Source organism: Phacochoerus africanus, chromosome 14 (assembly GCF_016906955.1).
Source record: "Phacochoerus africanus isolate WHEZ1 chromosome 14, ROS_Pafr_v1, whole genome shotgun sequence".
In the NCBI taxonomy this organism is placed as follows: domain Eukaryota; kingdom Metazoa; phylum Chordata; class Mammalia; order Artiodactyla; family Suidae; genus Phacochoerus; species Phacochoerus africanus.
This window is the reverse complement of record NC_062557.1, coordinates 3,198,454-3,222,430: the sequence shown is the minus strand read 5'-3', so window position 1 is coordinate 3,222,430 and position 23,977 is coordinate 3,198,454. Positions and strand designations below refer to the sequence as shown.

General features: G+C 58.1%; 2 protein-coding genes across 2 annotated transcripts in view; both read right to left on the bottom strand.

The window, feature by feature from the left end:
• The window catches only part of TIMP2 (TIMP metallopeptidase inhibitor 2), a 46,613-nt gene extending 24,540 nt beyond the window's left edge, over nucleotides 1-22,073 (bottom strand). The window contains exon 1 of the mRNA XM_047759348.1: nucleotides 21,638-22,073. Within this exon, the coding sequence (XP_047615304.1) occupies nucleotides 21,638-21,770 (133 nt within the window). The 5' untranslated portion in view covers nucleotides 21,771-22,073. The remainder of the gene's footprint in view (nucleotides 1-21,637) is intronic.
• Nucleotides 1,413-4,656, bottom strand: CEP295NL (CEP295 N-terminal like). The gene has a single exon (XM_047759347.1). It carries the CDS (start codon nucleotides 3,623-3,625, stop codon nucleotides 2,303-2,305), a length of 1,323 nt encoding a protein of 440 aa, XP_047615303.1. The 5' UTR covers nucleotides 3,626-4,656; the 3' UTR covers nucleotides 1,413-2,302.
• Nucleotides 22,074-23,977: the final 1,904 nt, after the last annotated feature.

Sequence of the window (23,977 nt, the reverse complement as noted above, 5' to 3'; positions counted from 1 at the left end):
CCCATGCCCCCTGGATGATAAAACGGTAGCCCACCAGATCTTCCTTGGGGCAGAGCTTCTGTGCCTGCCCGCTGGCATCTCTCGCAAGCGTCCTATCCAAATACATCTATTTCTTGCCTATCACTTAGTCTCTCGCTGAATTCCTTCTGCACGGCAACATAAAGAACCTGAACCTCGGTTAAGTCCAGACACAGAGGGAATGATTCTAATTTAAAACTGTGGGTTCAAGTCCCAGTCTGGGTTTGGGCTCAGTTCAGGCTGCTAGTGCTGTCAGTTTCAATAGGATACGGTGGCAAAAATGACACCTACCTGTGCCACGGATGAGTTAACTGGGTCCAAACCAGCTTCCAAAAGACTTCACATGACATAATATCCTTTTTATAAGGTTCAAGCACAAGTAAAACCAAACAATATGGGGTGTGTCTGGCTCTGTCGTGACTGCAGGGACAGTCCCCAGGTTGAGCAGGTACTCAACACAGCTAAGGAGGAACGGCAGGCAGTTCCCCCGCGTGGCTCAGCGGTGAGGAAACCAACCAGTATCCATGACGACGAGGGTTTGATCCCTGGCCTCGCTCAGTGGGTTGGGGATCCAACGTTGCCACAAGCTGCGGTGTAGGTCACAGATGTGGCTTGGATCCCCTGTCGCCACGCCTGTGGCTGTGGTGTAGGCTGGCAGCTCCAGCTCCGATACACCCCCTAGCCTGGGAACTTGCATCTGCCATGGGTGTGGCCCTAAAAAAAAAGGAAGGAAAGAAAAGAAGAGGAAGTGGCACAGATAAAGCTGGTTTGCAGCACATCTCCCAGACTTTACATTTGGGTGGTGAACTTGTTCGCTGTATTGTCTACATACCACATCCTAAAAAAAGCCACTAACGGACCCATGATGGCTGCGTGTCATGACCAAAGAGGGCAGACTCCACTCAGTGCAGCTGAGGTCCTTGGAGGGAGGGAGGGAGCCTCTCCTTGAAGTGCTGGTCCAGGCGTCGGCTGACATCCGGCCGAAGCCTGCCTACCACCCATCTCTGTACATAAAGTCTTGCTGGAACTCGGTCGCATCCAGGCGTGACGTGCTGTCCGCGGCTGCTCTCCAGCTCCCATGTGGCCGGAAAAGCCTGACGTGTTTACTGCAGCTCTTTGCAGAAACGACTGGTCCCCCCCCCCCATCCCAATCCCTAAGTGTACAACTGCCAGATAAAAACCCACCCAGTCAAGAGTCTCCCCAGCTGCAGGGCGTGCTGGGTCCAAAGTAAAGCCGAAGGGTTAGGAGGCCACCCAGACCCCACGCCCCGCCCCCCCCCAGCCCCAGAAGGAACCCTGTCTGCAGGGCTGGGTCCCCAGAACCACTTCCCCTTTCTTCTCTTCCCTCTTCTTGCTCCCGCCCCCTCCCTCCTTGCTCCCACCCTCCTCGCTTTTTAACGTTAAGGTTACAAGAATGTCACTAAGGGATTTGCCTATTAAATGGTGTTGCTTTGAAAGACTGGGAGATTTTTCCCTCAACCTCGCCATTTAATGTCTCAGCCGGTGGCTCAGCAACAAATGATGTATCTTTTGAAATCGTGCCTGTCTGACCCTGGATACCCCTAAAAGTCCAGGGCTTACTTGGCTGAAACATCTGAAGGACTTACATGCACCTGGAGTTTCCATCTAGGCCTGTGGCACATGAACGCCGCCTCAGCTCCAGGACGCACCTCTGCGCGACCCTGGCCAGGCCCTGTACCGGGCCCCACACGGGTTCCTGTTTTCCTGCTAAGGTGCCTCCCTGGACGGGACTGAGTTTTAAAAGCACGATTGGGCATAGGTACAATTCCTGCAAAGGGACTCCCTCCAAAGGACAGGATGACGCCTGGTGGACCTTTTAAAGAGGCCACTGGTTTCTGAGCAGACGACGCCAATTCAACCACACAGACTTGGGTATCGGTTCCGGCAGAACACCCAGGCATCCGTGATGTATTTACCACAGGCAGGACTCTCGCTTTTAACACAGTCCCTGGAACGCTTGCAAGCGTTTCCTGGCTTCTTCAAGAAATTGCTAGTGCAACTTGTTTTGCTCTAGAATTTGCTGTTGAAGGTCACGGATCACCTGACTGTGGCTGTCACCATCGACGATGCTGGCCAAGGGAGAAACGGGGCTGCAGTCATAGCCTCCTTCTGTCTCCCCGTCCGCAGGGGAGTCAGGCTTCAGGTGAACCAGACGAGCTGGTCTCTCTTCTGTCTCGTCTTCCAGCTCTGTCTGGAGATCGGCCTCCAAGCTTGGCTTGGGGTGTTGGATTTGCTCGAGCTGCTCTGGTCTTCTCTGCCCCGTCTACATCTCCTGCCCCTGCCTCGATGCCATCGAGCTCACTCTGCCTGCCTGTTCTTGCGGGTGAGGCTGCAGGGGGCCCTGTGCCAGCACGTCTGGTCTGGGGGGCGCCTGTCCAGATTCCGGGCTGCAGGAGAGCAGGGTCTTTCCGCCGGTACACGTGCCTGCCCCGGGAGACCAGAGTCTCCTCTCATTCTTCATCAGGCCCTTGGCCATCCTGCGGTGCTCCTGGCTCTCCAGCTTGCTTAATAACTTCTCCAGGCTGGTTTTGGACGGCAACAGGTGGGCGTCCAGCGCCACTGGACTCGTGGGTTCCCCGGCAGGCACCACGTCTGTCTGGGCATCTCTTGCGTCCTTCTCTCTCTGGCTCTTCCTTCTTGGTGTCTGCATCTCCAAGAAGCCCTGCTCTTCACTGGGGCTCCGGTTCGTCCGAGGCTTGGGGTCCAGGTGCAAGTTCAGGTGTCTTTTCAGCTTCCTGTTTGTATTAAACAACGCTTCGAAGGCAAACTGCAGCTCTCTCTGCCACCTGCTCTTGTCACTGAGCTTCCCGGGCAGCGAGGCCCCCCTTCTGGGGTTGGTGCCAACTGGCCACAGCTGTTCCTGGTCGTCAGCTTTGCCCTTGGGACTCTGATCCAGACCCTTGTGCTTTGGGCCTTGAACTAGACGAGCCGCCTTCCCCGGCTGCCTCCTGCCCCCCTGGGCCGCCTCCTTCTCCCTCTCCTCCAGGCGTCTGATCTCCCCCATATCCGTCCGCCTGCTCAGCCCAGGGTCCGGGGGGCGGCGGCCCCCTCCGGTCTTCATGGAAAGCACTCGTTTTCCTTTATTTCTCTCTGGGGGGCTTGGGGGAGGAAGAATTGGGCCCGCGGGCCTGGAGGCTCCCTGCCACTCCTGGTCCCCTGCTCTCCTCCGGGACGTGGCGCACCAAGGCTGCCGAGGCGCCAGCCCTTTCCTGGGACCCTTCTCTTGCTGCACGGCTGCTCTGTGCTTCCTCCTGGCCCTGGGCGGCCCGGCTGCCCTGTGCAGGGCCGAGCCCTCCGAGTCAGGGTCACGGTCCTCGGCCCGTCCGCCCCCAAGCCCCGACAGACAGGCTACGCCCAGCCTCTCCAAGCCTCGGCCTCGCTGGTCTGGGGCCTCCCGCCACCCTGCCTTCAACTCCTCGGCCAAGCGCCACAGCAGCTGGCTCTGCAGCTGCTCGAGGTCCTGTCCTCTCTGCAGCGGCTGATCTTCCTCTCGGGCCTGCAGCAATTTCTGCTTCTGCCTCAAAAGCAAGGCTTCGTTGTCAGGACCGGGGCTCCGTGGAGCAGCGCTCTCCGCGTTCCTCTTCATGTTGGGGGCCTTTGCAGATACTGGTTTTGGGGGGAAGGTGGTGGGAGCCACGAGTGGACTTCAAGGACACTGGGGGCCGGGGAGCCACGGCTCTTCCAAGTCAAGCCCCCCAGGCAGGAAGATGCAGGCGCTGCCGGGAGCATCCTGAGGAGCGCGAGCCCTGGAGACAAGGCACAGGGTGCTGAGCGCCGGACAGGCGCCAAGACTCGTCCCTCTGGACCACTCTCTTGATGCCCACCCCAGACGCCTGTCCCCAGGCTCCCAATTTCTGTCTCACTTGCCTTCAACAACACCCGAGGGGCAGCTATTCCCCATAGGGTGTGGTTTTGCCGCCCTGAGGGCCATGTGGCCATGTCTGGGGACATTTTGGTTGTCACAACTGGAGGGAGGGGTGCTTCAGGCTCCTGGCGGGTGGGGGCCCGGAGGCTGCAAGACTTCATGCAACGCAGAGGACGGCCCCAAACGCCAACAGTGCTGAGGAAGTTAAGATCCCACCGCGGGAGACAAGCGAGGGTTCAGGTGCAGGGCTGCAAATGCCTGGCCCTTGGAGGGAGCTACTGACAAACAAGAGGAGGAAGGGAGGAGGAGGAGGGACCTGCTGGGAAAGGGGGTGTGCGCGCGTGTATGTGTGTGCACATCGTGTGTGTGTGCGCATGTGCACGCATGTGCGTGCTCGTATGGGTGTCTGGGAGGAGGTGCGTGTGGGTGAGCGTGCTGACCTGCACGTTTGTACTAGGATCCAATGCGAACCAGAGAGGGGGGCGTGCTGGTGGTATTTCTTTTCTCGTGGCTCTCTGGCATTAGGCAGGCACGTGTGCTCCCCTGGGCCTTCCAAAAGGAGGTGCATTTACACCAAAAGAGTGTTAAGTCGGTTGACTGCAGCTGGTGTCAAAAATGGCCTGATTTGCGGGCTAAGGAGCTGGGTCCTGGAGTTCCCGTCGTGGCGCAGTGGTTAACGAATCCGACCAGGAACCATGAGGTTGCAGGTTTGATCCCTGGCCTCGCTCAGTGGGTTAAGGATCCAGCGTTGTCGTGAGCTGTGGTGTAGGTTGCAGACGCAGCTCGGATCCTGCGTTGCTGTGGCTGTGGTGTAAGCCGACAGCTGTAGCTCTGATTAGACCCCTAGCCTGGGAACCTCCATATGCTGCGGGTGTGACCCAAGAAATGGAAAAAAGACCAAAAAAAAAAAAAGGAGCTGGGTCCTGGGCCCCACAGGGGAGCCCGTCAACTGTGTGGGCACTCTTTCCCTTCTTTCATTTTAGAACATGCAGAGCCAGGCCAAGCGATTTTAGCCCAAAGTAATGTCAATCGCCAGGACACCACTGCACCAACGGAACAGCTGATGTGGACAGCACAGGCTCCCCCTTGCACATCTTTCCATAGGAACCCCTGAAGTAAGGAGCTGTTAGCACCTCTGGTTCACAGGTGGGGAAACCGAGGCAGGGAGCCATTAAGAAACTTGACCCAGGGAGTTCCCGTTATGGCTCAGTGGTAACGAACCTGACTAGTGACCATAAGGATGGGGGTTTGATCCCTGGCCTCATTCGGTGGGTTAAGGATCCAGCGTTGCCGTGAGCTGTGGCGTAGGTCACAGATGCGGCTCAGATCCCACGTTGTTGTGACTGGGGTGCAGGCAGGTAGCTACAGCTCTGATTTGACCCCTAGCACCTGGGAACTTCCATATGCTGTGGGAGCAGCCCTAAAACGACAAAAAAAAAAAAAAAAAAAAAAGGAAAGGAAAAGAAACTTGACCCAGATCACACAGCTGGCACGGGGCAGCTGGGAGACAGCGTGTCTTTGATCAGCATCCGTTGGTCACACGGCTGCTGCTTCTGATATACGTGATCAGGCAGTTATGCATGGGGAAGTGGTTCATATCATATCCCACCAATCTGCCAACCACCGCAATGAGCAAGAAGAAAGAGAAGCTTGGGTCATTAACACAAGGGCTGAGATTTCCAACAAAAAGTGCCACAGCAATTCAATAGGGAAAAGAATAGTTTTTTGTTTGATCTCAACAAATGTTCCTGGGGCAGATGGCTAGCCACATGCGGAAAAGACGCATTTAGACCCTTACCTCACCCCACACACCATGTCCAGAAATTAACTCAATGTGGATCCTAGGCCTTAACGTAAGGTTTAAAACCACAGATGCTTAGAAAGAAACAGACGTGTGTCTTCATGACGTTGGGTTAACAAAGATTCCTTAGCTGCAACACCAACAAGCACAAGCCATCAAAGGACGTGATACGTTTGGAGGCGTCCATATTAAAAACCTTTGCTTTTCAAAGACATCATTAATAAGTGAAAACACAAGACACGGACTGCGAGGAAACATCTGCAAATCACACGAGCAACAAAAGACTGGAACCAGTTTGCATAAACAGCTCTAGTGACTCCGGGAGAAGGTAGCAATCCAATTTAAACATGGGCCAAAGACGGGACACCCGCGTCACCAAATAAGATTTATGTATGGCTAATAAGGTCCATTCAACATCAGCAGTCATTAGGGAAATGCAAAACGCGAAGTGACAACGCGCTACCACTTCACACCCAGTGAGACGGCTGCCATGAAAAAGCCAGGCAGTGACAGGCGGTGGCGAGGATGTAGGGACCCTGGCACCTTCACACGGATGCATGTGGCGCCGCCGTTCTGGAAGACAGCTTGGCAGTTTTATAAAAAGGTCAAAAACGTAGATTTACCGCGTGACCCGGTTGGGGGTACCCTCCCAGGTGTGCACCCGAGAGAAGTGAAAACACGTCCCACAACAAGAAAGAAGCACAGCGACCGAATAACCATCCCAGCTGCCTGGGAGAGGCTGCCTTTGAATCTGGGTCCCAGATGCCAGACACCGAGCTTTTCCCACGCCTGGGAAGGGCCACAGGGGTGTCCAAACAGGTGGGGAGGGAAGGAGCTGTGACTGCCCCGGTCTGTGCTGGAAGGCAGCTGGAGAGAATGGGGAAGACCGCCTGGAGATCCAGAGTCTGGTGTTACCCCTGAAGGTGAGCGGAAGCTCCGCCCACTCGGTCCCTCAGCCACACCCCGAGCCAGGCCCGCTGCCCAGTTGGTTCTCCTGGAGACACACAAATGGATGGAAACAGTATCTGGGGGTCGAGCCCGAGAATTAGTCAGCTCCTCAGTGCAGGAACTGAGAACCCTGTACCAACTGGCAGATGCACCCTCGTCCTCCGCCCGCGCCCCCCAGCTCCCCCACATCCTCACCCCAAGCCCCTCTCCACTCCCGGACTGGACCAGAGTGTCCTGGGCATCCGAGTTCTCCCTCGCGTCTCCTGACCCCGCTGCCCCAGGGCGGGAGGGGCTGGCCTGTGCTGCCCCAATGCCCGTCCTTACAGAAGCCCAGTCAGAGGGAAGGACACTGGGCCCATTCTCCTCTCTCACCCTTGGCACCCGCGGTGCACGGAGCCAGCCCTGGGCGGTCACCTGGGCAGTGGCTCAGACAGCCTTTCAGCAGAGACAGACCCCTCCCAGGCCACCAGGGAGGGACGCTCCTCATGGGCAGCGGGAAGGACCACAGCTCCGCTGCCTTCCGACTCCCCCAAAGGAGACGCCAGGGCACCCCATGCCCGCTGATGAGGAGGCAGGGCAACCGCACCAGCACGGGGGCTGTGCAGCACCCAAACCAGGAGCTCTGATGCCAGGCGGGCTGGGATCCAGTCAAAAGGTCTCATGTGAACCTCCTGACCAGGCTTCCTGTCACCCCCCTAATTCTACCCCACCCCACCCTTCTCTCTCCAAAGGCCCAGAGTCAGCGCCCCGGGGGGGTGGGAGACGCGGTTCAGCATGTTTTCCTTGAAACCTTGAAAAACAGATATACAAGGGCTCCCAATTAGCTGGCGTGGCCAGAGAGAACATTTGCACACAATTTAAGCCTACTCTTTCATCCGTCAACACTCCTCTTTCTTCTGAGAGTAGATAACACAGGTATACTTTGACCATTTTACGAGAATTCGGATAGCCTTCAGGACTATAATAGAGAGAGGCTCTCCAGGGCTTTTAGATATAAAGGACTTCAACACACACACACACACACACACACACGACGCTCTTGAGAACCTCCTCTAGCTCCCAGAAAGGCCAGTGAATGTCTGAGCACCACAGAGACGCAGACACAGTCAGTCCTGCTCATGAGGAGCGGACCGTCGGATGTGCGTCCACCTAACGGTAGACGTAAGACGTGTGCTCATCCAGCGATGTCTCATTAAGATGAAGCCACGGGGGGCAAAGCTCCAAAACCCAAACCGAAGTACTGAAATGCTTAAAGAATTCACCTGGGGAGATCCCGTCGTGGCACAGTGGAAACGAATCTGACTAGGAACCATGAGGTTGCAGGTTCGATCCCTGGCCTCACTCCGTGGGTTAAGGATCTGGCGATGCCGTGAGCTGTGGTGTAGCTCGGATCCCGCATGGCTGTGGCTCTGGAGTAGGCTGGCAGCAACAGCTCCAATTAGACCCCTAGCCTGGAAACCTCCATGTGCCACGGGTGCAGCCCTAGAAAAGACAAAAAAAAAAAAAAAGAATTCACCTGCTAAGAAATCAGGGGAAAATCTGAGAAAGGGGGCAGTGTGTCTCCCCAGATGGGTTCAGAAAGGAGACAGTGGGTAAGGACAGGAAGAAGGGCTGTAGCCTTGGTTCAGGAGGAGAATGAAAAACAGGGAAAAAAGTCCTAAGGAACCAAGAGTGTCTGGAGGGAGGTTTGCTCTGGTGGTTCACGGCACGGACTAACTGTGGGACCTGGGGCAAGTTTCTGACTCTGGTACCTCGGCGTGCTCACCCGTAAGATAGCTGGGGATCATGACAGCGGCACCCGTCCATGTAAAGACTAACACGCATCACCATTAGAAACACGTGCTTGCGGAGTTCCCGTCGTGGCGCAGTGGTTAACGAAGCCGACTAGGAACCATGAGGTTGCGGGTTCGGTCCCTGGCCTTGCTCAGTGGGTTAACGATCCGGCGTTGCCGTGAGCTGTGGTATAGGTTGCAGACGCGGCTCGGATCCTGCGTTGCTGTGGCTCTGGCGTAGGCCGGCGGCTATGGCTCCGATTCGACCCCTAACCTGGGAACCTCCATCTGCTGCGGGAGCTGCCCAAGAAATGGCAAAAAGACAAAAAAAAAAAAAAAAGAAACACGTGCTTGGGGGGGCTGTGGGGGAAGAGGGCAGGCGATACTCACCGTGTGTGTCTCCAGATGCCTGGACTAGACCACTGAGAACGCATTACAGGGAGTCAGCAAGTGGCCGCGTGGAAAGAAGCACTTTTTTACAGGGTTGTCTCAAAATCATTGAGCTGACTTGGTAGGTAGTGAGACACCCATCACTGGAGGCATCCAAGACCAGCCCGGATAAAACCAACATGAGGAATATTTTAAACTCCATTTCTCTGAACCGTAGCCTCTAAAAACACACTTGTGACACCCAGCAACTTGCCCAGAAACTCCAGTTTTGCTTACTTCTGGCTCTCCCTCGGCTAAGTTCCAGAATGTCAGTTCTTAAGGCCGGCTGGGTGTTAGACCAGCTCTATCACAATCACCTGGCAGGCGGGCAGCTGAGCTAGACTGAGTCCTGGCCAGGCACCACTCTAGGCTTTTCCACCCGAAAACTGGGGTGGTGTTTGTGACTCTGTAGGTTTAACCGTCTCCCTGAGGCCCAGGGCAGTTCTAGAAGGACGAGACGGCCCGGCAGCCAGCCTCCGGGAGAACAAGCCCAGGTCGCATCTCCGTTGCTTCCCCAACCAGCTTCACAAAGACAGCAGGAGGAACAGACTCTTCTAAACTTACGGGCGACACCAGGCCGGCCCGGGGGCTGCTTACGGCCGATGCCACCGTGCCTTGGTCTCTCCTGATGATAGCAGTCGCTTTCCCCCAACTTTACGATGGCAGATGCCCGCCTAGGTCAGGGGTCCCCGAGGCCAAGAACGGTTCTTGCTGTACCGGGACCTCCCCACCCCCACTTCCCCAAACCACCACCTTCTCCCCCACCCCTGTCCCACCAGCTTCCGTGCCCATCCCCCCAGATCAGACTGCAGGCTCGAGACCGTGGCGGGAGGACTTCCAAATCAGCCTTTGGGACTCGGGGCCTAGGCTCCCTCCCTGGCCCACTTCCCAAGGCCCCCTTAGGGGCCTCACCAAGCAGTGGGGCACAGAAAGATCTCCAGTCCCACGCTGGGTAAGAGGAATCTGCGTGGGGTCTCTGCGGCCACTGACCACAAAGCTGGCTGGAATTGCAGCTCCCACCTCTGCCAGCAGCCCAGCCCCGGCTCCCACTGCTGAACTCTGGCAGCCGCTGTCACGGGAACGACAGAGCTGCTGTGCTGTGGCATCCAAGCAGGGGTGACGTCAGGGACAGTGACCAGCCAGGGGGTGAGCACCTGTCAGGACACCGATCTCAAAGATTTGGCCCGGACAGCAGAGGGACGGCCAGCTTGGGGACCCTGTGACGGCATTCCAGAACCTCCCAGCACGGCCCCCACTGCCGTCCTCTCCAGGCTGTTTTTGGATTAAAGACATTTTTCACAAGCCTGGGGTGCCCCGACAGCACCTTGGGGCTCAATCCTAGAACGCAGCTCCCATCCCCCTGATGGACTTGTTCTGCTCAAGGGTCTCTCCTCCACGGGTCCCAGCACTGAACCAGGCCCACCCTGCCTTAAAAGTCTGGGCTCGGAGTTCCCGTCGTGGCTCAGTGGCTAAGGAATCCGACTAGGAACCATGAGGTTACAGGTTCGATCCCTGGCCTTGCTCAGTGGGTTAAGGATCCGGCGTTGCCGTGAGCTGTGGTGTAGGTGGCAGACACGGCTTGGATCTGGTGTTGCTGTGGCTGTGGTGTAGGCCGGCAGCTACAGCTCTGATTCGACCGCCAGCCTGGGAACCTTCATATGCCGCGGGTGCAGCCCTAAAAAGACAAAAAGACAAAATAAATAAAAAAAAATAAAATAAAAGTCTGGGCTCATCTCACTGTTGACCACAATCAGACCCACACTTCAGCACACTCTGACTTTAAAAATGACATGTACCACTCAAGTTCAACACAGAAAAAGTAGAACACACACACTTGCAAAAGAAAGTCTAATTTCCCTCCCGTACCTGAACATTCTACATTTCAGTAACAAATTCTACACCCACTGGAACCACTGGGCATCCAAGGCTGTGATTTCTTTGACCGCCGCCCTGCCGCCGTAGCTAAGTGTTTCTAACATGTCCCCGAGATAAACAAGACGGACGTGGGTACCCTGGTGACAAGATGCCACGTGCCTTCTTATTTCTTACAGAGAAATCCCTAGATTTAGAGTTTCTTGACAGAAGGTGAGAGATTTTTAAAATGCCCTTCTAAAAGCTTCAAAACTGCTCAGGTTAAGACAAAACAAACCTACTTTTTTTTTTTTTTTGGCTGCAAAAAAGAAGTTCCTGGGTCAAGGGCTGAACCCGTGCCACTGCAAAGGCCAGAGCCACAGCTGTGACAACACCGGATCCTTAACTTGCCAGGCGCCAGGGAACTCCTTAAACACACCTACCTAGAGTCAGCTCTTCTAAGGACCACACAGAACAGGGCCACAGACAGGCCGAAGCTGTAACGTCCGACCCATTTCTGGAGATGTGAGCCACAATCCGACTCCTGGGACCAGCGCCGGCCCTTGGCAGCAATGACCTAGGGCCGGTCACTGACTGCTCCCCATCCAGAGAGGCAGGGACGCCTGCCTGACCCGCCGCCCACCTCCCAGGTCCCAGGAGCAGGAAGAGGTGAAGTCCTTTTGCACTGAAAAGCCCCAGGCAACTGGTGACTCCCTGCCTGGAGCTTTACCCTGCTTTCCAGAACCGGTGGCAGGAAACAAACAGCCCCTCAGACCTATTTTCCAGTTCCCTGTTCTGGAGCCAACGGGACCAAGGGGCCCAAGATGTCACAACTAAGAATTGGGGACCGGTAGTACGTGTCCCATCATGGCCCTGCTCCAAAGCCACCCCGCCCAGGATGCCTGCGTCCTACCTGGGCGGACTGGGCTGGTCCACCTCCCCCAGGGGCTTCAGACAGTGGAGTTAAATGCTCAAGGGCTGCAGCGAAAAGCCCCGGGAGACAACTCTTAGTGTCCCCAAAGCCGCCTGGCCACGGGGTCAAGAGTCCTTCTGCAAAGGGGACACCCACAGCCGCGAGACCATGGGCAGCCGGGTTAGGTGACCTTCCTGGCGTCGGAGCCTGGTGGTGAGGCGAGTCCGCCGTGTCCCAGGGTCACTGCGTGTGTGCCAACACTCCCAACACGCGGCCCCAGAGGCTCCTTCCTGTGTGTCGCCACGGCTCATGCGCTCCTGGCATCCTTCCCGCCCCTGTCCTCGCTCTCCACTCCTTCCCATGCCAGAGGACCCAGGCGAGGACACGGTGGCCTAGGGAGGGTCCACCCGCTCAGCACAGTGACTTCTCCACTCCCTGGAGTGACCAGGGGTGGGGCCCGGAGGAGGGGAGCAGCCGGTTGGAGCAGTTTCTGTTCAGAGCCAGGAGCCTGAGCACAGAGACACGTGGGCTGCACCGAAACCCCCACGCACGCCCTCGACTCCTGATCTGGGCCAAAGGCGGGGGGCCGCACGAGAGAGCGGGGCCACAGAGGGAAGCCAGGCCGAGTTCCACCTGCTGCAGGAGGAGCACGGAAAACAGAGGCGCCCGGGAAGGTCAGGGGAGGTTTATGTCCCTGTTGCACACACGTGACTTTCTTCTCTGGGGACAGAGGCCACAAGATGTCACAGAAGCATCACACAGGGTCTCAGAACTCCAGATGGAGTGGGCGAGGCTGACCTCCACGGGGTCCTTCCCTTGCCTTTGCAGACCTGACTCATTCACCAGAAACTCACTCAGATCTGCTCTGGCACAGCCCAAGAAGAGCAATCCTGCCTTTTTTTTTTTCTTTGTTGTTGTTTTTTTAGGGCCACACCCACGGTGTATGGAGGTTCCTAGGCTAGAGGTGGGGACTGCAGCTGCCAGCCTACACCACAGCCACAGCCATGCAGGATACGAGCAGCACCTGCGACCTATACCACAGTTCACAGCAATGCCAGATCCTTAACTCACCAAGCGAGGCCAGAGATCAAACCTGTGTCCTCATGGATACTGGTCAGGTTCCTTACTGCTGAGCCACAATGGGAGCTCTAATCCTGCTTTTACAGAAGAAGCAGCCGAGACTGCCAGAGGTACAGTCAGGACTCAGAACCAGCTCGAGCTGTGTCCAAAGCCTGGGCTTTTTCTCCCGATACCTTCCAATTTTTCATTTTTCCTCTAAGGTGCTGGTCCACGTCCTCATTTTGTCCTTGTTAGGAGTCAGCTGCTGAAGAGCCTTCTAGGCAGAGCCTCCAACCATCCTCGGGGGGCCTCGGCAAAGCCTGGGGCAGAGCCTGGGTGCAGAGCTGTCGACGAAGACGCCTGACCCTATGGGGTCTCCCAGAAAAACTAACCAAGACCTCGGGAGCACAGATCAGAAAGGGCCGAGTGAGGTCCCAGGGACTCTGTTCCCAGGGACTCCTCACCCCGAACATTCCACAACCGAAGGCCAGGTCGTGGCCTTGAAGCCCATCTCTCCCTCTTTTAGGGAACTCTGCCTACAGGTTCCAGATTCGCCACATCTCTGGGGTCAATTTGGAGAAGGACACCCCACGAGCATCACTTCTGGAAAGCAGGGAGCAGGCCACCAGGTGAGAGGTGAGCCAGCCCCAGGACACCCAGGCCCGGGGTGGGGAAGTTTCCATCAAGAGCCAGATGGTAACGAACAAGGCTCTGTCGCCACCACCATAGAAGCTGCCTCGTAGCTCAAAAGCAGCTGCAGACTCTGTATTACCACCGGGTGTGGCCACATCCCAGGAAAACAGGTGATGGGAGCTGGGGGGCAGGGGGCGGGGGGGGGGGGTTCGCCAAGCCCTGAAAGGCCGGCAGAGTCTTAGGAGACGGACTGCATCACAGGCCTCCTACTGCAGGGCCCAGCCTTGCTGCTGCAGCACCAGGCAGAAACGCAGCAGCCGCGTCTCCTCCAGGGAACGCCAGGCGACCCCAGCGCAGGGGTCTGAGGGCTGCTGCAAAATCAGATGGTAGTGCGGCTGCACAGCTCTGTGGCTGCGCTCAAAACCACCCAACGGCACACTTAGAGTGGGTGAAGAGGAGGTGAAAAACATTGTGAACAGAGCTGATAAAGAGCATAAGAAAAAATGATCAGTCTTCAAGGAGCAATAAACCCTTCCCTCATCTGCCTCTCGGAGGAACAAAGCAGCCTTGGACGTGGTCCCCACCGTCCAGGCTCAGGCCTCTCACCCTCGCCCCTGCGGCCTCCTCTCCGCCCCTCCCATCCTGAAGGAACCCCCACCTGTCCCTCCACTGCCTTTTAAGTTTCATTACACAATGAATACAAGCTCATCACAGAAAATTTACAAAATGCACGTAAACAAAAAGGAAAATCACCCTCGGTCTCACCCACTGCCTAGAGTTCTGAGAAACATCTTTCCAGACTTTTCCCTACATGTGCGTGCGTATGCACAATTAAAAAAACAAGACAGAGGTACATACAGAAGCAGTAAAACCGCATAAAGAAAAGCCAGGGAATTTTCACCATAAAAGCCAGGACAGTGGTTCCCCTTTCTAAGGAAAAGGAGGGAACTGGGGCTGGAGGGGTTAACAGAGGTTCGGAGGTTTGGGGGGTGGCACTGACTTGTTTCTCAATCTGGGTGGTTGCTGGATGACTTTTGTTACAATGTACAGTTACCTATCTTGCATTTAAAACATTACATTGGATACTGTTTAAAATGTGAAAGGTACAGACTATCACTAGGCTTTTAAATTTAATGCACTCTGAACATTTTTCTAGGTCATAAACACGAATCCATAATACTGTTTAATAAAATGACTGCTTCCTATTCTGCTGTCAGGATAGAGCTGAATTTACTTAGCTCATCTCCAACTGCTGGGCAAGCCTCAGGACCAAGCAGCTCTCAGGAGCCTCCCTTCGGGGTCCTTCTTTTCGCTCCTTTCAAGCCAACGCGAGTCTTGGTTGCTGTGTTCAGCCTCCTCTCTGGGTCAGGTCTCTTGTTTTAAAACCCTGTCTCCTCACGCGGCTATTTGCGGGTCACGTGACCCTGAGCAAGCTACTTCATCAGCCTGTGCCTCAGTCTGCTCATCTGTAACATGGGGATAATTGTGAATTACATTCATTCCAGGAGTGTGTGCAATTCGGTAGCAAGAGCTGAGCACCTGATTGTGACAGCTGCTGTGACTGTCATTTGTCACAGTCACCTTCCCTTCCCTGAACCATCACCGTGTCCCTTCTAGCTCTCTGGCCGCCCTCCTGGAGGCACCAGAAGCCAACTGTGCGTCTCCGAGCTTCCGGACCTGTGTGAAAACCATGGCCAGCCCTCAGGGTTGGGAGGGTTACACGTCCAGCAGGGCGTCCAGCACAGAAAAGCTAACGTCCGGCCCCAGCCCCGAGCGGGCCCCACCCCGGACATTCTCCCTCCACCCTTTCCTGTGATTCTTGCCCACGACCGAGGTACAGAAACTCTGGTCTCCTCTTTGGAGATGGAAAAATGGAGGCAGGGGGCACCTGCCCAAGGTCTCGCCCCTGGACTGAGCCACGGGGCTGCAGAGTGGCCACCCCAACCACGCTGCTCTGAACCCAAGGGCCCCCCCTCCCGACACCAGACCCTGCCCTCAGTCCACCCAGTCCCCAGGGTCTCCGAATCCCAGCAGAACGCCGCAGGGCACACAAGCCCGCTGACCACCAGACCTTGTTGGGGGATGCCTGTCCCCTGGCACTGGGCTCCCACCCCCCATCCTGTCACCCTCCCACCTGCCTCCTGAGCCCTCCCCCCATGCAGGTGCCCGCTCCCCTCCCCTGGAGGTCAATGGCCCTCACACCGCCTTTCTGCCTGCAGCTTCCTTCCCCTGGCCCCGACCCCGCCGTGTCTAACAGCTCTCAGGGGACAGCAAAGACCTCGGGGTTCCCACCACTGGACCCCAGGCTCGGCTGCGGCACCCGGGCACGAGGCTGCCTGCACCTTGGTTCCGAAGCCCCCTCCCACCACATCTCCCAGACTCCTCTCCAGGCCATGATGTGTCCTCAAGGGGCAGTGACTGACCTTGCAGGGGACACACGCCCCTTTGAGAAGCTGGTGGAAGCCACGGCCTCTGTCCACAGAAAAACAGACGTATACACACGCGTGTCACTCTCTCTCACACACACAGCTTTCCTTCCAGTCTCAGGACTCAAGCGCCCCCCGCCGCCACCGCCGCCGCCGCCAGCACATCTCCGGACACAGCTTCACACACCCAGGCTGGGACACACCCAGGCCCAGACCCTTCTTTATTGAGATTACATCTCAACTTGATTTTTACAGCAAACACCCGCTCGGGCCACCTGGCTGTATCTCTGAAGCTTAACCCAGGACACTAACTGTCACAGCTGACCCAGGGAGCGGCTCAGTTCTTTCGGCTGCAACATGGGACTCCCCTGGGTCTCTGTCACTTTCCCCTTGAGGTGCACATCCAGGCGGCAACAGAGGCACCAAGGGCTCAGGACTCCAGTTTGCCAGGGGCCTCAGGGGTCCCGGCTCTGCTCTGAGGTACCAGCGCCCCGTCCGCCCCCCGACCCCGGTCCGGAAGTCCTCCTCCCTGCCCCTCCCTCAGTTGCCTGTCCTCCCAACATCCTGGGGCATCTCACACCCCCCCCACCCGAGTCCCCATGGTCCTCACGGGCTCCGGACCCCAAAGCAACGGCACAGAAGCCTGGCCAGGCGCTCTCAGAGTCTGTCGGTTTCAAACCACGCACAAGCGCAACTGTCAACCACACTGCATGGAAGGTTTCTACAAGTTCTCTCCTCCCACCAAACCGCACATTGTGGCGGGCGGCGGAATCACCTGGAGAGTCGGAGAAACACCAGTGCCCACGGCCCGGACCCCAAAGGTCCAGCACGGACGCCACCGGGGCGAGGCCGGCTGTCACCCACGGGCGCGCAGCCTCCTCGCCTCCCCTCGGGCCCTCCCGCCCCGAGCCTGCTCTGTACCCAGAGCCCGCTGGCCTTTCCCAGGCAGCCCGTCCACCTGCCTGGCCTGCCCGAGCACCGACAGCCGCCACCAGGAAACGGCGCACTTAACACTGCCAGGATGCGCGCTCCCCCGGCTCCGTCCTCGGATGTAGGGGTTCTTGGTGCCTCCAACCCTGCTTTCCCACGGCTGCCTCTCCCGTCCCCGAAAGACCATCCTAACCACAAGGCCCCTGCCCTTCGCCCCCCACCTGTGTGTGTGCACTGCAGGGTGGAGGGCTGTCCAGGGCAGGCCCCGAGTCCCAGCCAGGGGAGAGGCGTCGGTGGCACTTGCACCCCGCCCCCAGACTGCCTTCTCTCTCTCTCTTTTTTTTTTTTTTTGTCTTTTTGCTATTTCTTGGGCTGCTCCCACGGCATATGGAGGTTCCCAGGCTAGGGGTCGAATCGGAGCTGTAGCCTCCAGCCTACGCCAGAGCCACAGCAATGCAGGATCTGAGCCGCGTCTGCGACCTACACCACAGCTCACGGCAACGCCGGATCCTTAACCCACTGAGCAAGGGCAGGGATCGAACCCGCAACCTCATGTTTCCTAGTGGGATTCGTTAACCACTGCGCCACCACGGGAACGCCTGCCTTCTCTTTATCTCCTTCTGCGTTTCTCCCCTGTCCTGCTGTTTCTTCCCATCCTCCAGGCTTCCAGGGTCCTCTAGGCACATCTCCTAGCCATTCTGGAACCCAAAGAGCTCCGCTGCTCCCACGGCCCCCTGGGCCCTGGATCAGTGGCTCTGCATCAGGATAAGGGGGCTGTGTGCCCCTCCATAAGCCTGGGGGTCGTCTATACCCGCACCAGTGGGAGGCACCTGACAACCAAGCTGAGATGGCGAAGGAGAGGCAGGACCCAGGCCCATCCGCGCCTCAAGGACCAGCGGCCAGCACTCCAGACTCCAGAGCACTGAGCGGGTCTCGGAGCAGGCTGGTGCTGTGTCCTCACATCCCAGAGCGAGAGGAACCCGGGGCGTTGGGAGAGCGCCCTCCAGCCACGTGCCCTGCCCACAGCGCAGCCCCCAAGCCCTGGCACATCTTCCCTCGCCAGGTTGTCGTCACTGCCCTGGAGAACACGGCCTTCTGGGGACACTGCCCAAAACCAAGCCCAGGAACTCGAGTGCCCATGCCCCAGCCCCAGACCCCTCCCCATCCTCCCATCGGAACCTAGAATCTCTCCTCAGATGCACAAGGCATTTCACCTGGGGCTCAGTTACTTTGCGAATGAGCTGCCCGAAGCCCGCGGACTCCGACTTACTTTAGACCTCGCTCTGACCGCTGGCCGCGTGGGGGTCTGCGGCCCACCCTCCGCCACCGTCTTAAACCCGCTTCCACACCGCCTGGCACCAGTGTCTACGGTGCTCACCCCCCAGGGCAGGGACGACGCCTTGCTGCTCCCTTCCGTGCCCTGGGGCGCAGCCGGCCACTCCACAGCTGTGGGTTGAAACGCAGGCGAGCCTGATGTGAAAATGGGGATGAACCCTACACAGACGGACTGTGCGAGAGGGTTACATTAGCACACTCCTCTGCAAAAGGAGTCGCCAACGGTGCCTTTCACGGGGCCTCACGCAGCTCACAGGAAGCTCCTCCGCCCGCCTGTCCCAGCAGGTGTCTGGTGAGGGTGCTGCCATTTCCGAGCGCTCGGCTCGATATTCTCCCCAGAGGCCACTCTCTGGCCCCCATCGCAGGGTGCCCAAGGCCAGCCCGTCTGCCCTGGCAACCACGTGGCCTGGGCTGCAGTCCCTGCTCCACCAGGTGCTAGAGACCCTCGGAGGGTCTGTGGAAGCAGCGTCTGGAGACAGGAGCGTCCTGAGCAAGGCGCTCTTGGAAGACGGCGGCTCTGAGCCCCGCCACCCAGGCCGGAGGGGACACGCCAGAGGACCGGCCCAAGCAGCCCAGGTCTGCTGAGGGGCTCAGCTGGCTGAGGACCTCCAGGCTCTGCCCCAGAGCTGGTTTCCAGCCAGATGACTGGAGCTGCGAGGCCAGCAGGAGATAAGAAGGGCTCCCTTAGATGAGAGGGAAGCCGGCCAGCAGCACATCGAGCAGGGCTCTGAACTGAAATGCTTCCCGCCTGGCCTCGCTTTCCTGGAAAGGACAAGGAGCCTTCCAGGAGGAGCCCCGCTCCCCTCCTCCCCCCTTCACCCTAAACCTCGTAACCTAATCTTAACCTCTTTTTGCCAACCAGGGTTCCACTCCCACAGGCTGCGAGAGCTAAGGAGATGCCTCCCAGAAACCCTCACACAGGCAGACAGAAATATGACTGTTTCCTAGGCTGACTGCCTCCTGCAGACACCAAGCCATTTAACAAGCCCGCATCCAGCCAACAATGAAAGGAGCCAGCACACTGCATAAGGCCAGTCTTCAGGGACCCCAACGTGCAACAGGCCATTGCCTTTCCCAGACTCCTGGGCCACTGCCTTGATGGCACAGTCACCTGGAGGGCTTTAAAATTACAAAAGCCAAGATCTGAGCCAGACCTTCTGTATCTGCAAAGAGATCCAGACCCCAGGCAACGCCGCTCTCGGCCGGAGTGGGAATCACCACCGAGCCTACAGTACCTAAAGGAGAAGCAGGCATGGAAAGGCCACTGCTTTTTCTGCAGGGCTTGCTCCACGGCCATCCAGGGCCCACACCCTGGGAGGTCTCAGCAGCATATCGGGGGTGGAACGAGCACAGAAGGGCTGCGCATGGAACGAGCCTGGGCAGCATCCCCCCCCAACTTCACGTCCACCCAGAACCTGGGGATGTGGCCTTATTTGGAAGTAGGGGATTTGCAGATGTGAACAAGACGAGGTCACAGGGGACTAGGGCAGGCCCAGAATCCAACGACTGGTACAAGAGGAGAAGACACGGGCAGGCAGAGAAGAGGGCCACGCGGGAATGGAGCAGCGACTGGAGCGACGTGTCCACAAGCCAAGGGACACCAAGGGTGGCCTGGAGCCACCAGGAGAGAGACTGGGAACAGACCCCCTCAGAGCCTCCAAAGGGACGTCCCCTGCCAGCACCTTCACCTTGGCCCTTAGGCCCTGCAGACCGAGAGAGAATCAGTGCCTATGGTTTAGGGCTCCCGGTCTGCCGTCACTTGTTGCAGCAGCCACAGGAATCTCATGTACTGGGCTCTGCAGCACGAGTCTGGCCTCGACTGGCCTGGCTGGACCGCTGGGCTGGGCTGGGGTTAAAAGTGTGGGCTCGGCTATGATTTTGCTGCAAATGATTTGGACACAAATGTCAGGAGGTGCAGGTGGAAGAGAGGGTGACGCGCCAAGCAAGAAGGAGCCTGCAGACTCACGGAGGCTCCTGGACCCTGACCTTTGCTGCCCTTGATCCAAACCCAAAGCAGAAACAGTCTCAGTGCCGCCTTGGCTGATGCTGGACAAGGATGGGAGTGGCTGGCTGGACACTGTCTCCGCGCAGCTGAGGGGTGTGAGGTGGTCCCCAAGGCCCAGCCCCTTCCCTCTTGGCCCCCGCGACCCCAGTGTCTTCCGAGCCATGGGTTCCCTCGGGGCCTGGGCCTGATTCTGCCCTGAGCGCAGCCTCTCTCTCAGCGAGGGGCCTGCCCAGGCCTGGACCCCCAGGCGACATCCCACAGGAGGGCCAGTCCCGGCCCCCCCAGTGGGAGGAGCCTCTCCTCCTCCTGCAAATCTTCTCCAAACTGGAGGACAGACTTGACTTGCCCCAATTCGAGTTCTGCGGAAGGCAAGCACACCTTGTGCCTGAAGACCTCCCAAGCCAGGCGGTGGTGGCAGTTCCAGGGGGCCAACTGGGGTGTGGCCAGGAGCCGGGGAGGAGGCAGGGGAGTGTGGGGAGATCAGAGAGGCATGGCTGACAGGAGGAGAAACCCAGAGACCCTGGCTTTGAGTCGGCCCACGTGAGGGTGGCCCAGCCTCACCACACCTGGCCTGGCAACAAGATGCTCTGCTGGCTGACACTTAGAAGCTGAAAAAAACCTGTTGGAAGCAGCCGCAGAGGCCCACCTGCTGTGCATCTGTCCTTCTGGTTAAAGGCAGCGTGCCTCGGGAAAAACCGCCTGACCATCACCAGGGCACAGGGGGCCTGCGAGCACCAGAGCTGGCTGGGAACCGCTGGAGCCCAGGTGGTTCCTCCCGTTTTTGCTGCGTTCTCCCTGCTTCTGTCTCCTGCCCCTCTGGGGATCAACAAATAACCAAGCTCTCCTTCCCTGGAGAGCTCCCGTCTCTGGGGGGGCAAGGGGCCCTGAGGGGAACAGATACTTGCTGGGGCCTCTAAGCAGCCATACAGCCCTATCTCAGCCTCCAGTCACCAGAGCCCCCAATTTGTGTGAATGTCCTGAAAAAGCAGTCACCACTCCTTGCATCCATCCTGTCCCTGGATGCAAGGAGCCCGCCCTAGGGCTCTGCCCATCTTTCTCCCTGCCCCTCGGAGGCCAGGGGAGCCTGCCCAGGAGAGGGAAGCTTCCGTCCTGGCCAGCCTGATCTGACCAGCCCCAAATGGGGCTGGTGGGAGAGGCCCCGGTGGTGCAGCCCTTCCCCACCCAGCTCCAAGCCCAGAGGAGCCCAAGTCCCATTTCATTTCACCTGTGAAAGTTTCTTCCCGGGGTCCCCAGTCCTCCCACCCCCACGCCGTGTCCCCCACTCTCCCCACCCCCGCGCTGGCATCCCAGGGCCCTCCGCCTGCCAAAACCCAATCCGTTCCCTGGCTCCCTTTTCTGGGGCTGGAGCTGCAGCGGAATTTCGGTGGAATTTTGAGGTTGAGAAGCATCTCGGCAGAGAGAAAAAGAAAGGGAGAGAAGGAAGGGGGAAAAGAAAGTACGATTTTGGCGTCAACTTGCAGGATTCTAGAAGGCACCGAGGCCCAGGAGGCGGGCGCTGGGTCCCTCTGCAAGATGCGGCCGGGCGGGCGGGGCGCCGGCGAAACCTCCGGGGTCCCGCGCGGCCCGCGGGGGCGGTGGGCACCGGGCCGGGGCGGGGTCGCGGTCCTTACCTACGTCTGCATTGCAAAACGCCTGTTGCGGGTGCACGGGGGAGCAGCTGCAGGCGTCGGCCGGGCGGAGCAGTGTCCCCAGCAGCAGCAGGAGGCCGAGCGCGAGCCGCAGGCTGCGGGCCGCGGCGCCCATGGCGGGCGGGGGGCGGGGGGCGCGGGCTCGGGCTCGCCGCCGCCGCCTGGGCTCGGGGAGCTCCCCTCTCGCCGGCCGGGGCCGCGCGGGTCTCGGCGGCGCTCCGCGGGCGCGCCCTCCGCTCTGGCCCGCACTTGCCGCACAAACTTTCTCGGCTCTTGGTCGCGGGCGCGGCGAGGGGCGCGGGGTGCGGCCCGCGGCGCGGAGGAGAGAGCGGGCGGGGGGCGGCGGGCGGCGGGCGAATGAGCAGGCGGGCGCGCCGCGGCCTGGGTCCCGGCGGCTCCACTGCCTTCTATGGATGTGTGCGCCGCGGGCGCGGGCCGAGCCGGCCTTTTATAGCGATACTTAGCTCCTTGGCTCCGCCCCCCGGTGGCGGGCGGCCAATGACGGCCCCGGGAGCTCCCCTCCCCGCGCGCCTCCCGCGCCTCCCGGCCCTCCCCCAAGCCCGGCTTTTGTTGTTCCCAGCCCGGCCCGGCCCCCGGCCCGCCGCTGCGCACCTGGCTTCCCCCCGCCCGGGACCGCACCCTGCAGGCTCCCGAATCGCCAGAGGTTGGGGGAGGGGGTGCTGCGGCGCGGACAGCGCCCCCACACAGCCTGACTCAGCACCTGGGACTCGCAGCCCACCCCTCCAGGGCATCAGGCGGCACACCCACCCGCCCTTCCCCTCCAGCTGGGCACAGGAGGTGTACACTGCCTGATTCCCTTCCACCCCGGGGGGCGCTGAGATTCTAGGCAGAGACTGAAAGAGAAAAAGGATGTGCGCTTTGGAACAGGGGTCGTTCCCGGCCGCCCCTCGCCCTGCCCCCGCCCCCTGCTCCCTGTGGCTGGGTGGCCTGAAACTTACCAAGGACTCCTTTTCAAATGGAGGCCTTAGAATTTTAAGTGCGCTTAGCCAGCGGAGTTAGAGGGAGAGGCAGAGTGGTTACCAGGAGCAAACCAGGGTTTTGTTTGTTTGTTTGTTTGTTTGTTTAGGGCCGCACCCGAGGCATAGGGAAGTTCCCAGGCTAGGGGTCAAATCAGAGCTACAGCTGCCGGTCTACACCACAGCCACAGCCACACAGGGGATCTGAGTAGGTTCTGCCACATACGCCACAACGCAAGGCTGGATCCTTAACCCACTGAACAGGGCCAGGGACCAAACCGGCGTCCTCATGTCTACTACTCGGGTTTGTTACCGCTGAGCCCCAAAGGAACTCCAAAACGGGATTCATAAACTGGCCATATTTTTAAGGGGGGTGGTTGGGCCCAGAAGCCCAGGAGCCTGAAGGACTGGATGAAGGCATTTTCTGGGCCCTGCTCATGGTTCCTCCCTTAGCCCACAAGCGTGGGAGCTGAAGGACTTTTCCCAAAACAATTCTGGGTCCCAAGAAAGGCAGAGGGTCTTAGGAGGCATCCATCAGGAAATGTGACCCCCCCCCCCCACCCCGTCTGCCTATGAGCCCCTTCTGTGGTGGGCACTGTTGCACAGAGAGCTTCATTCTTGCCCGCAGGATGTTTGTAATCGAGCTGCAGAGCTGTAAACTGAAGAATAAAGACATAATTAAAGAATAATCACCCGCTAAGCTGTGTGATGCTGACTCGAGATATGAAACTGGAAAATATTGAAAGAATGGAAAAACAGTTTCTTTCTGTTTATGCGTGCTTTGCAACAGACAACTTGGAACCAAGTCAAATAGGCAGAGCAGTTATTTTTAGCACCCTGACAAATCCAAAGTCACTTTTTCGGCTTTTGTTTCTGTAAAATAGAGCCGTGTCATTCGTGAAATGATGTTTGATGCTAACTTCTTAAGTACAGTGAATTCGGGAAATTATGACACGTTGGCTGCCTTTTCGTTTCTTCTCTCTCTTTCTTTATTACAAGTAGAGCAAAATGCTGTTGAACTTTACAGAAGCTAAAATCAATTTGTGAGTTTATGAAACAGGTAACTCGGGGGCTCTCAGCCTTTCAAGCAAGATAGATGCATAAACAGTTAAACATACATGAGGGTGAGAAATATGTTAGAACAAAACATTGTAAATCAACTATAATTTTATTTATTTATTTATTTATCTTTTTGGTCTTTTTAGGGCCGAACCACGGCATATGGAAGTTCCCAGGCTAGGAGTCGAATTGGAGCTGGAGCCGCAGGCCTACACCACAGCCACAGCAACGCAGGATCTGAGCCGCATCCGTGACCTATGCCACAGCTCACGGACATGCTGGATCC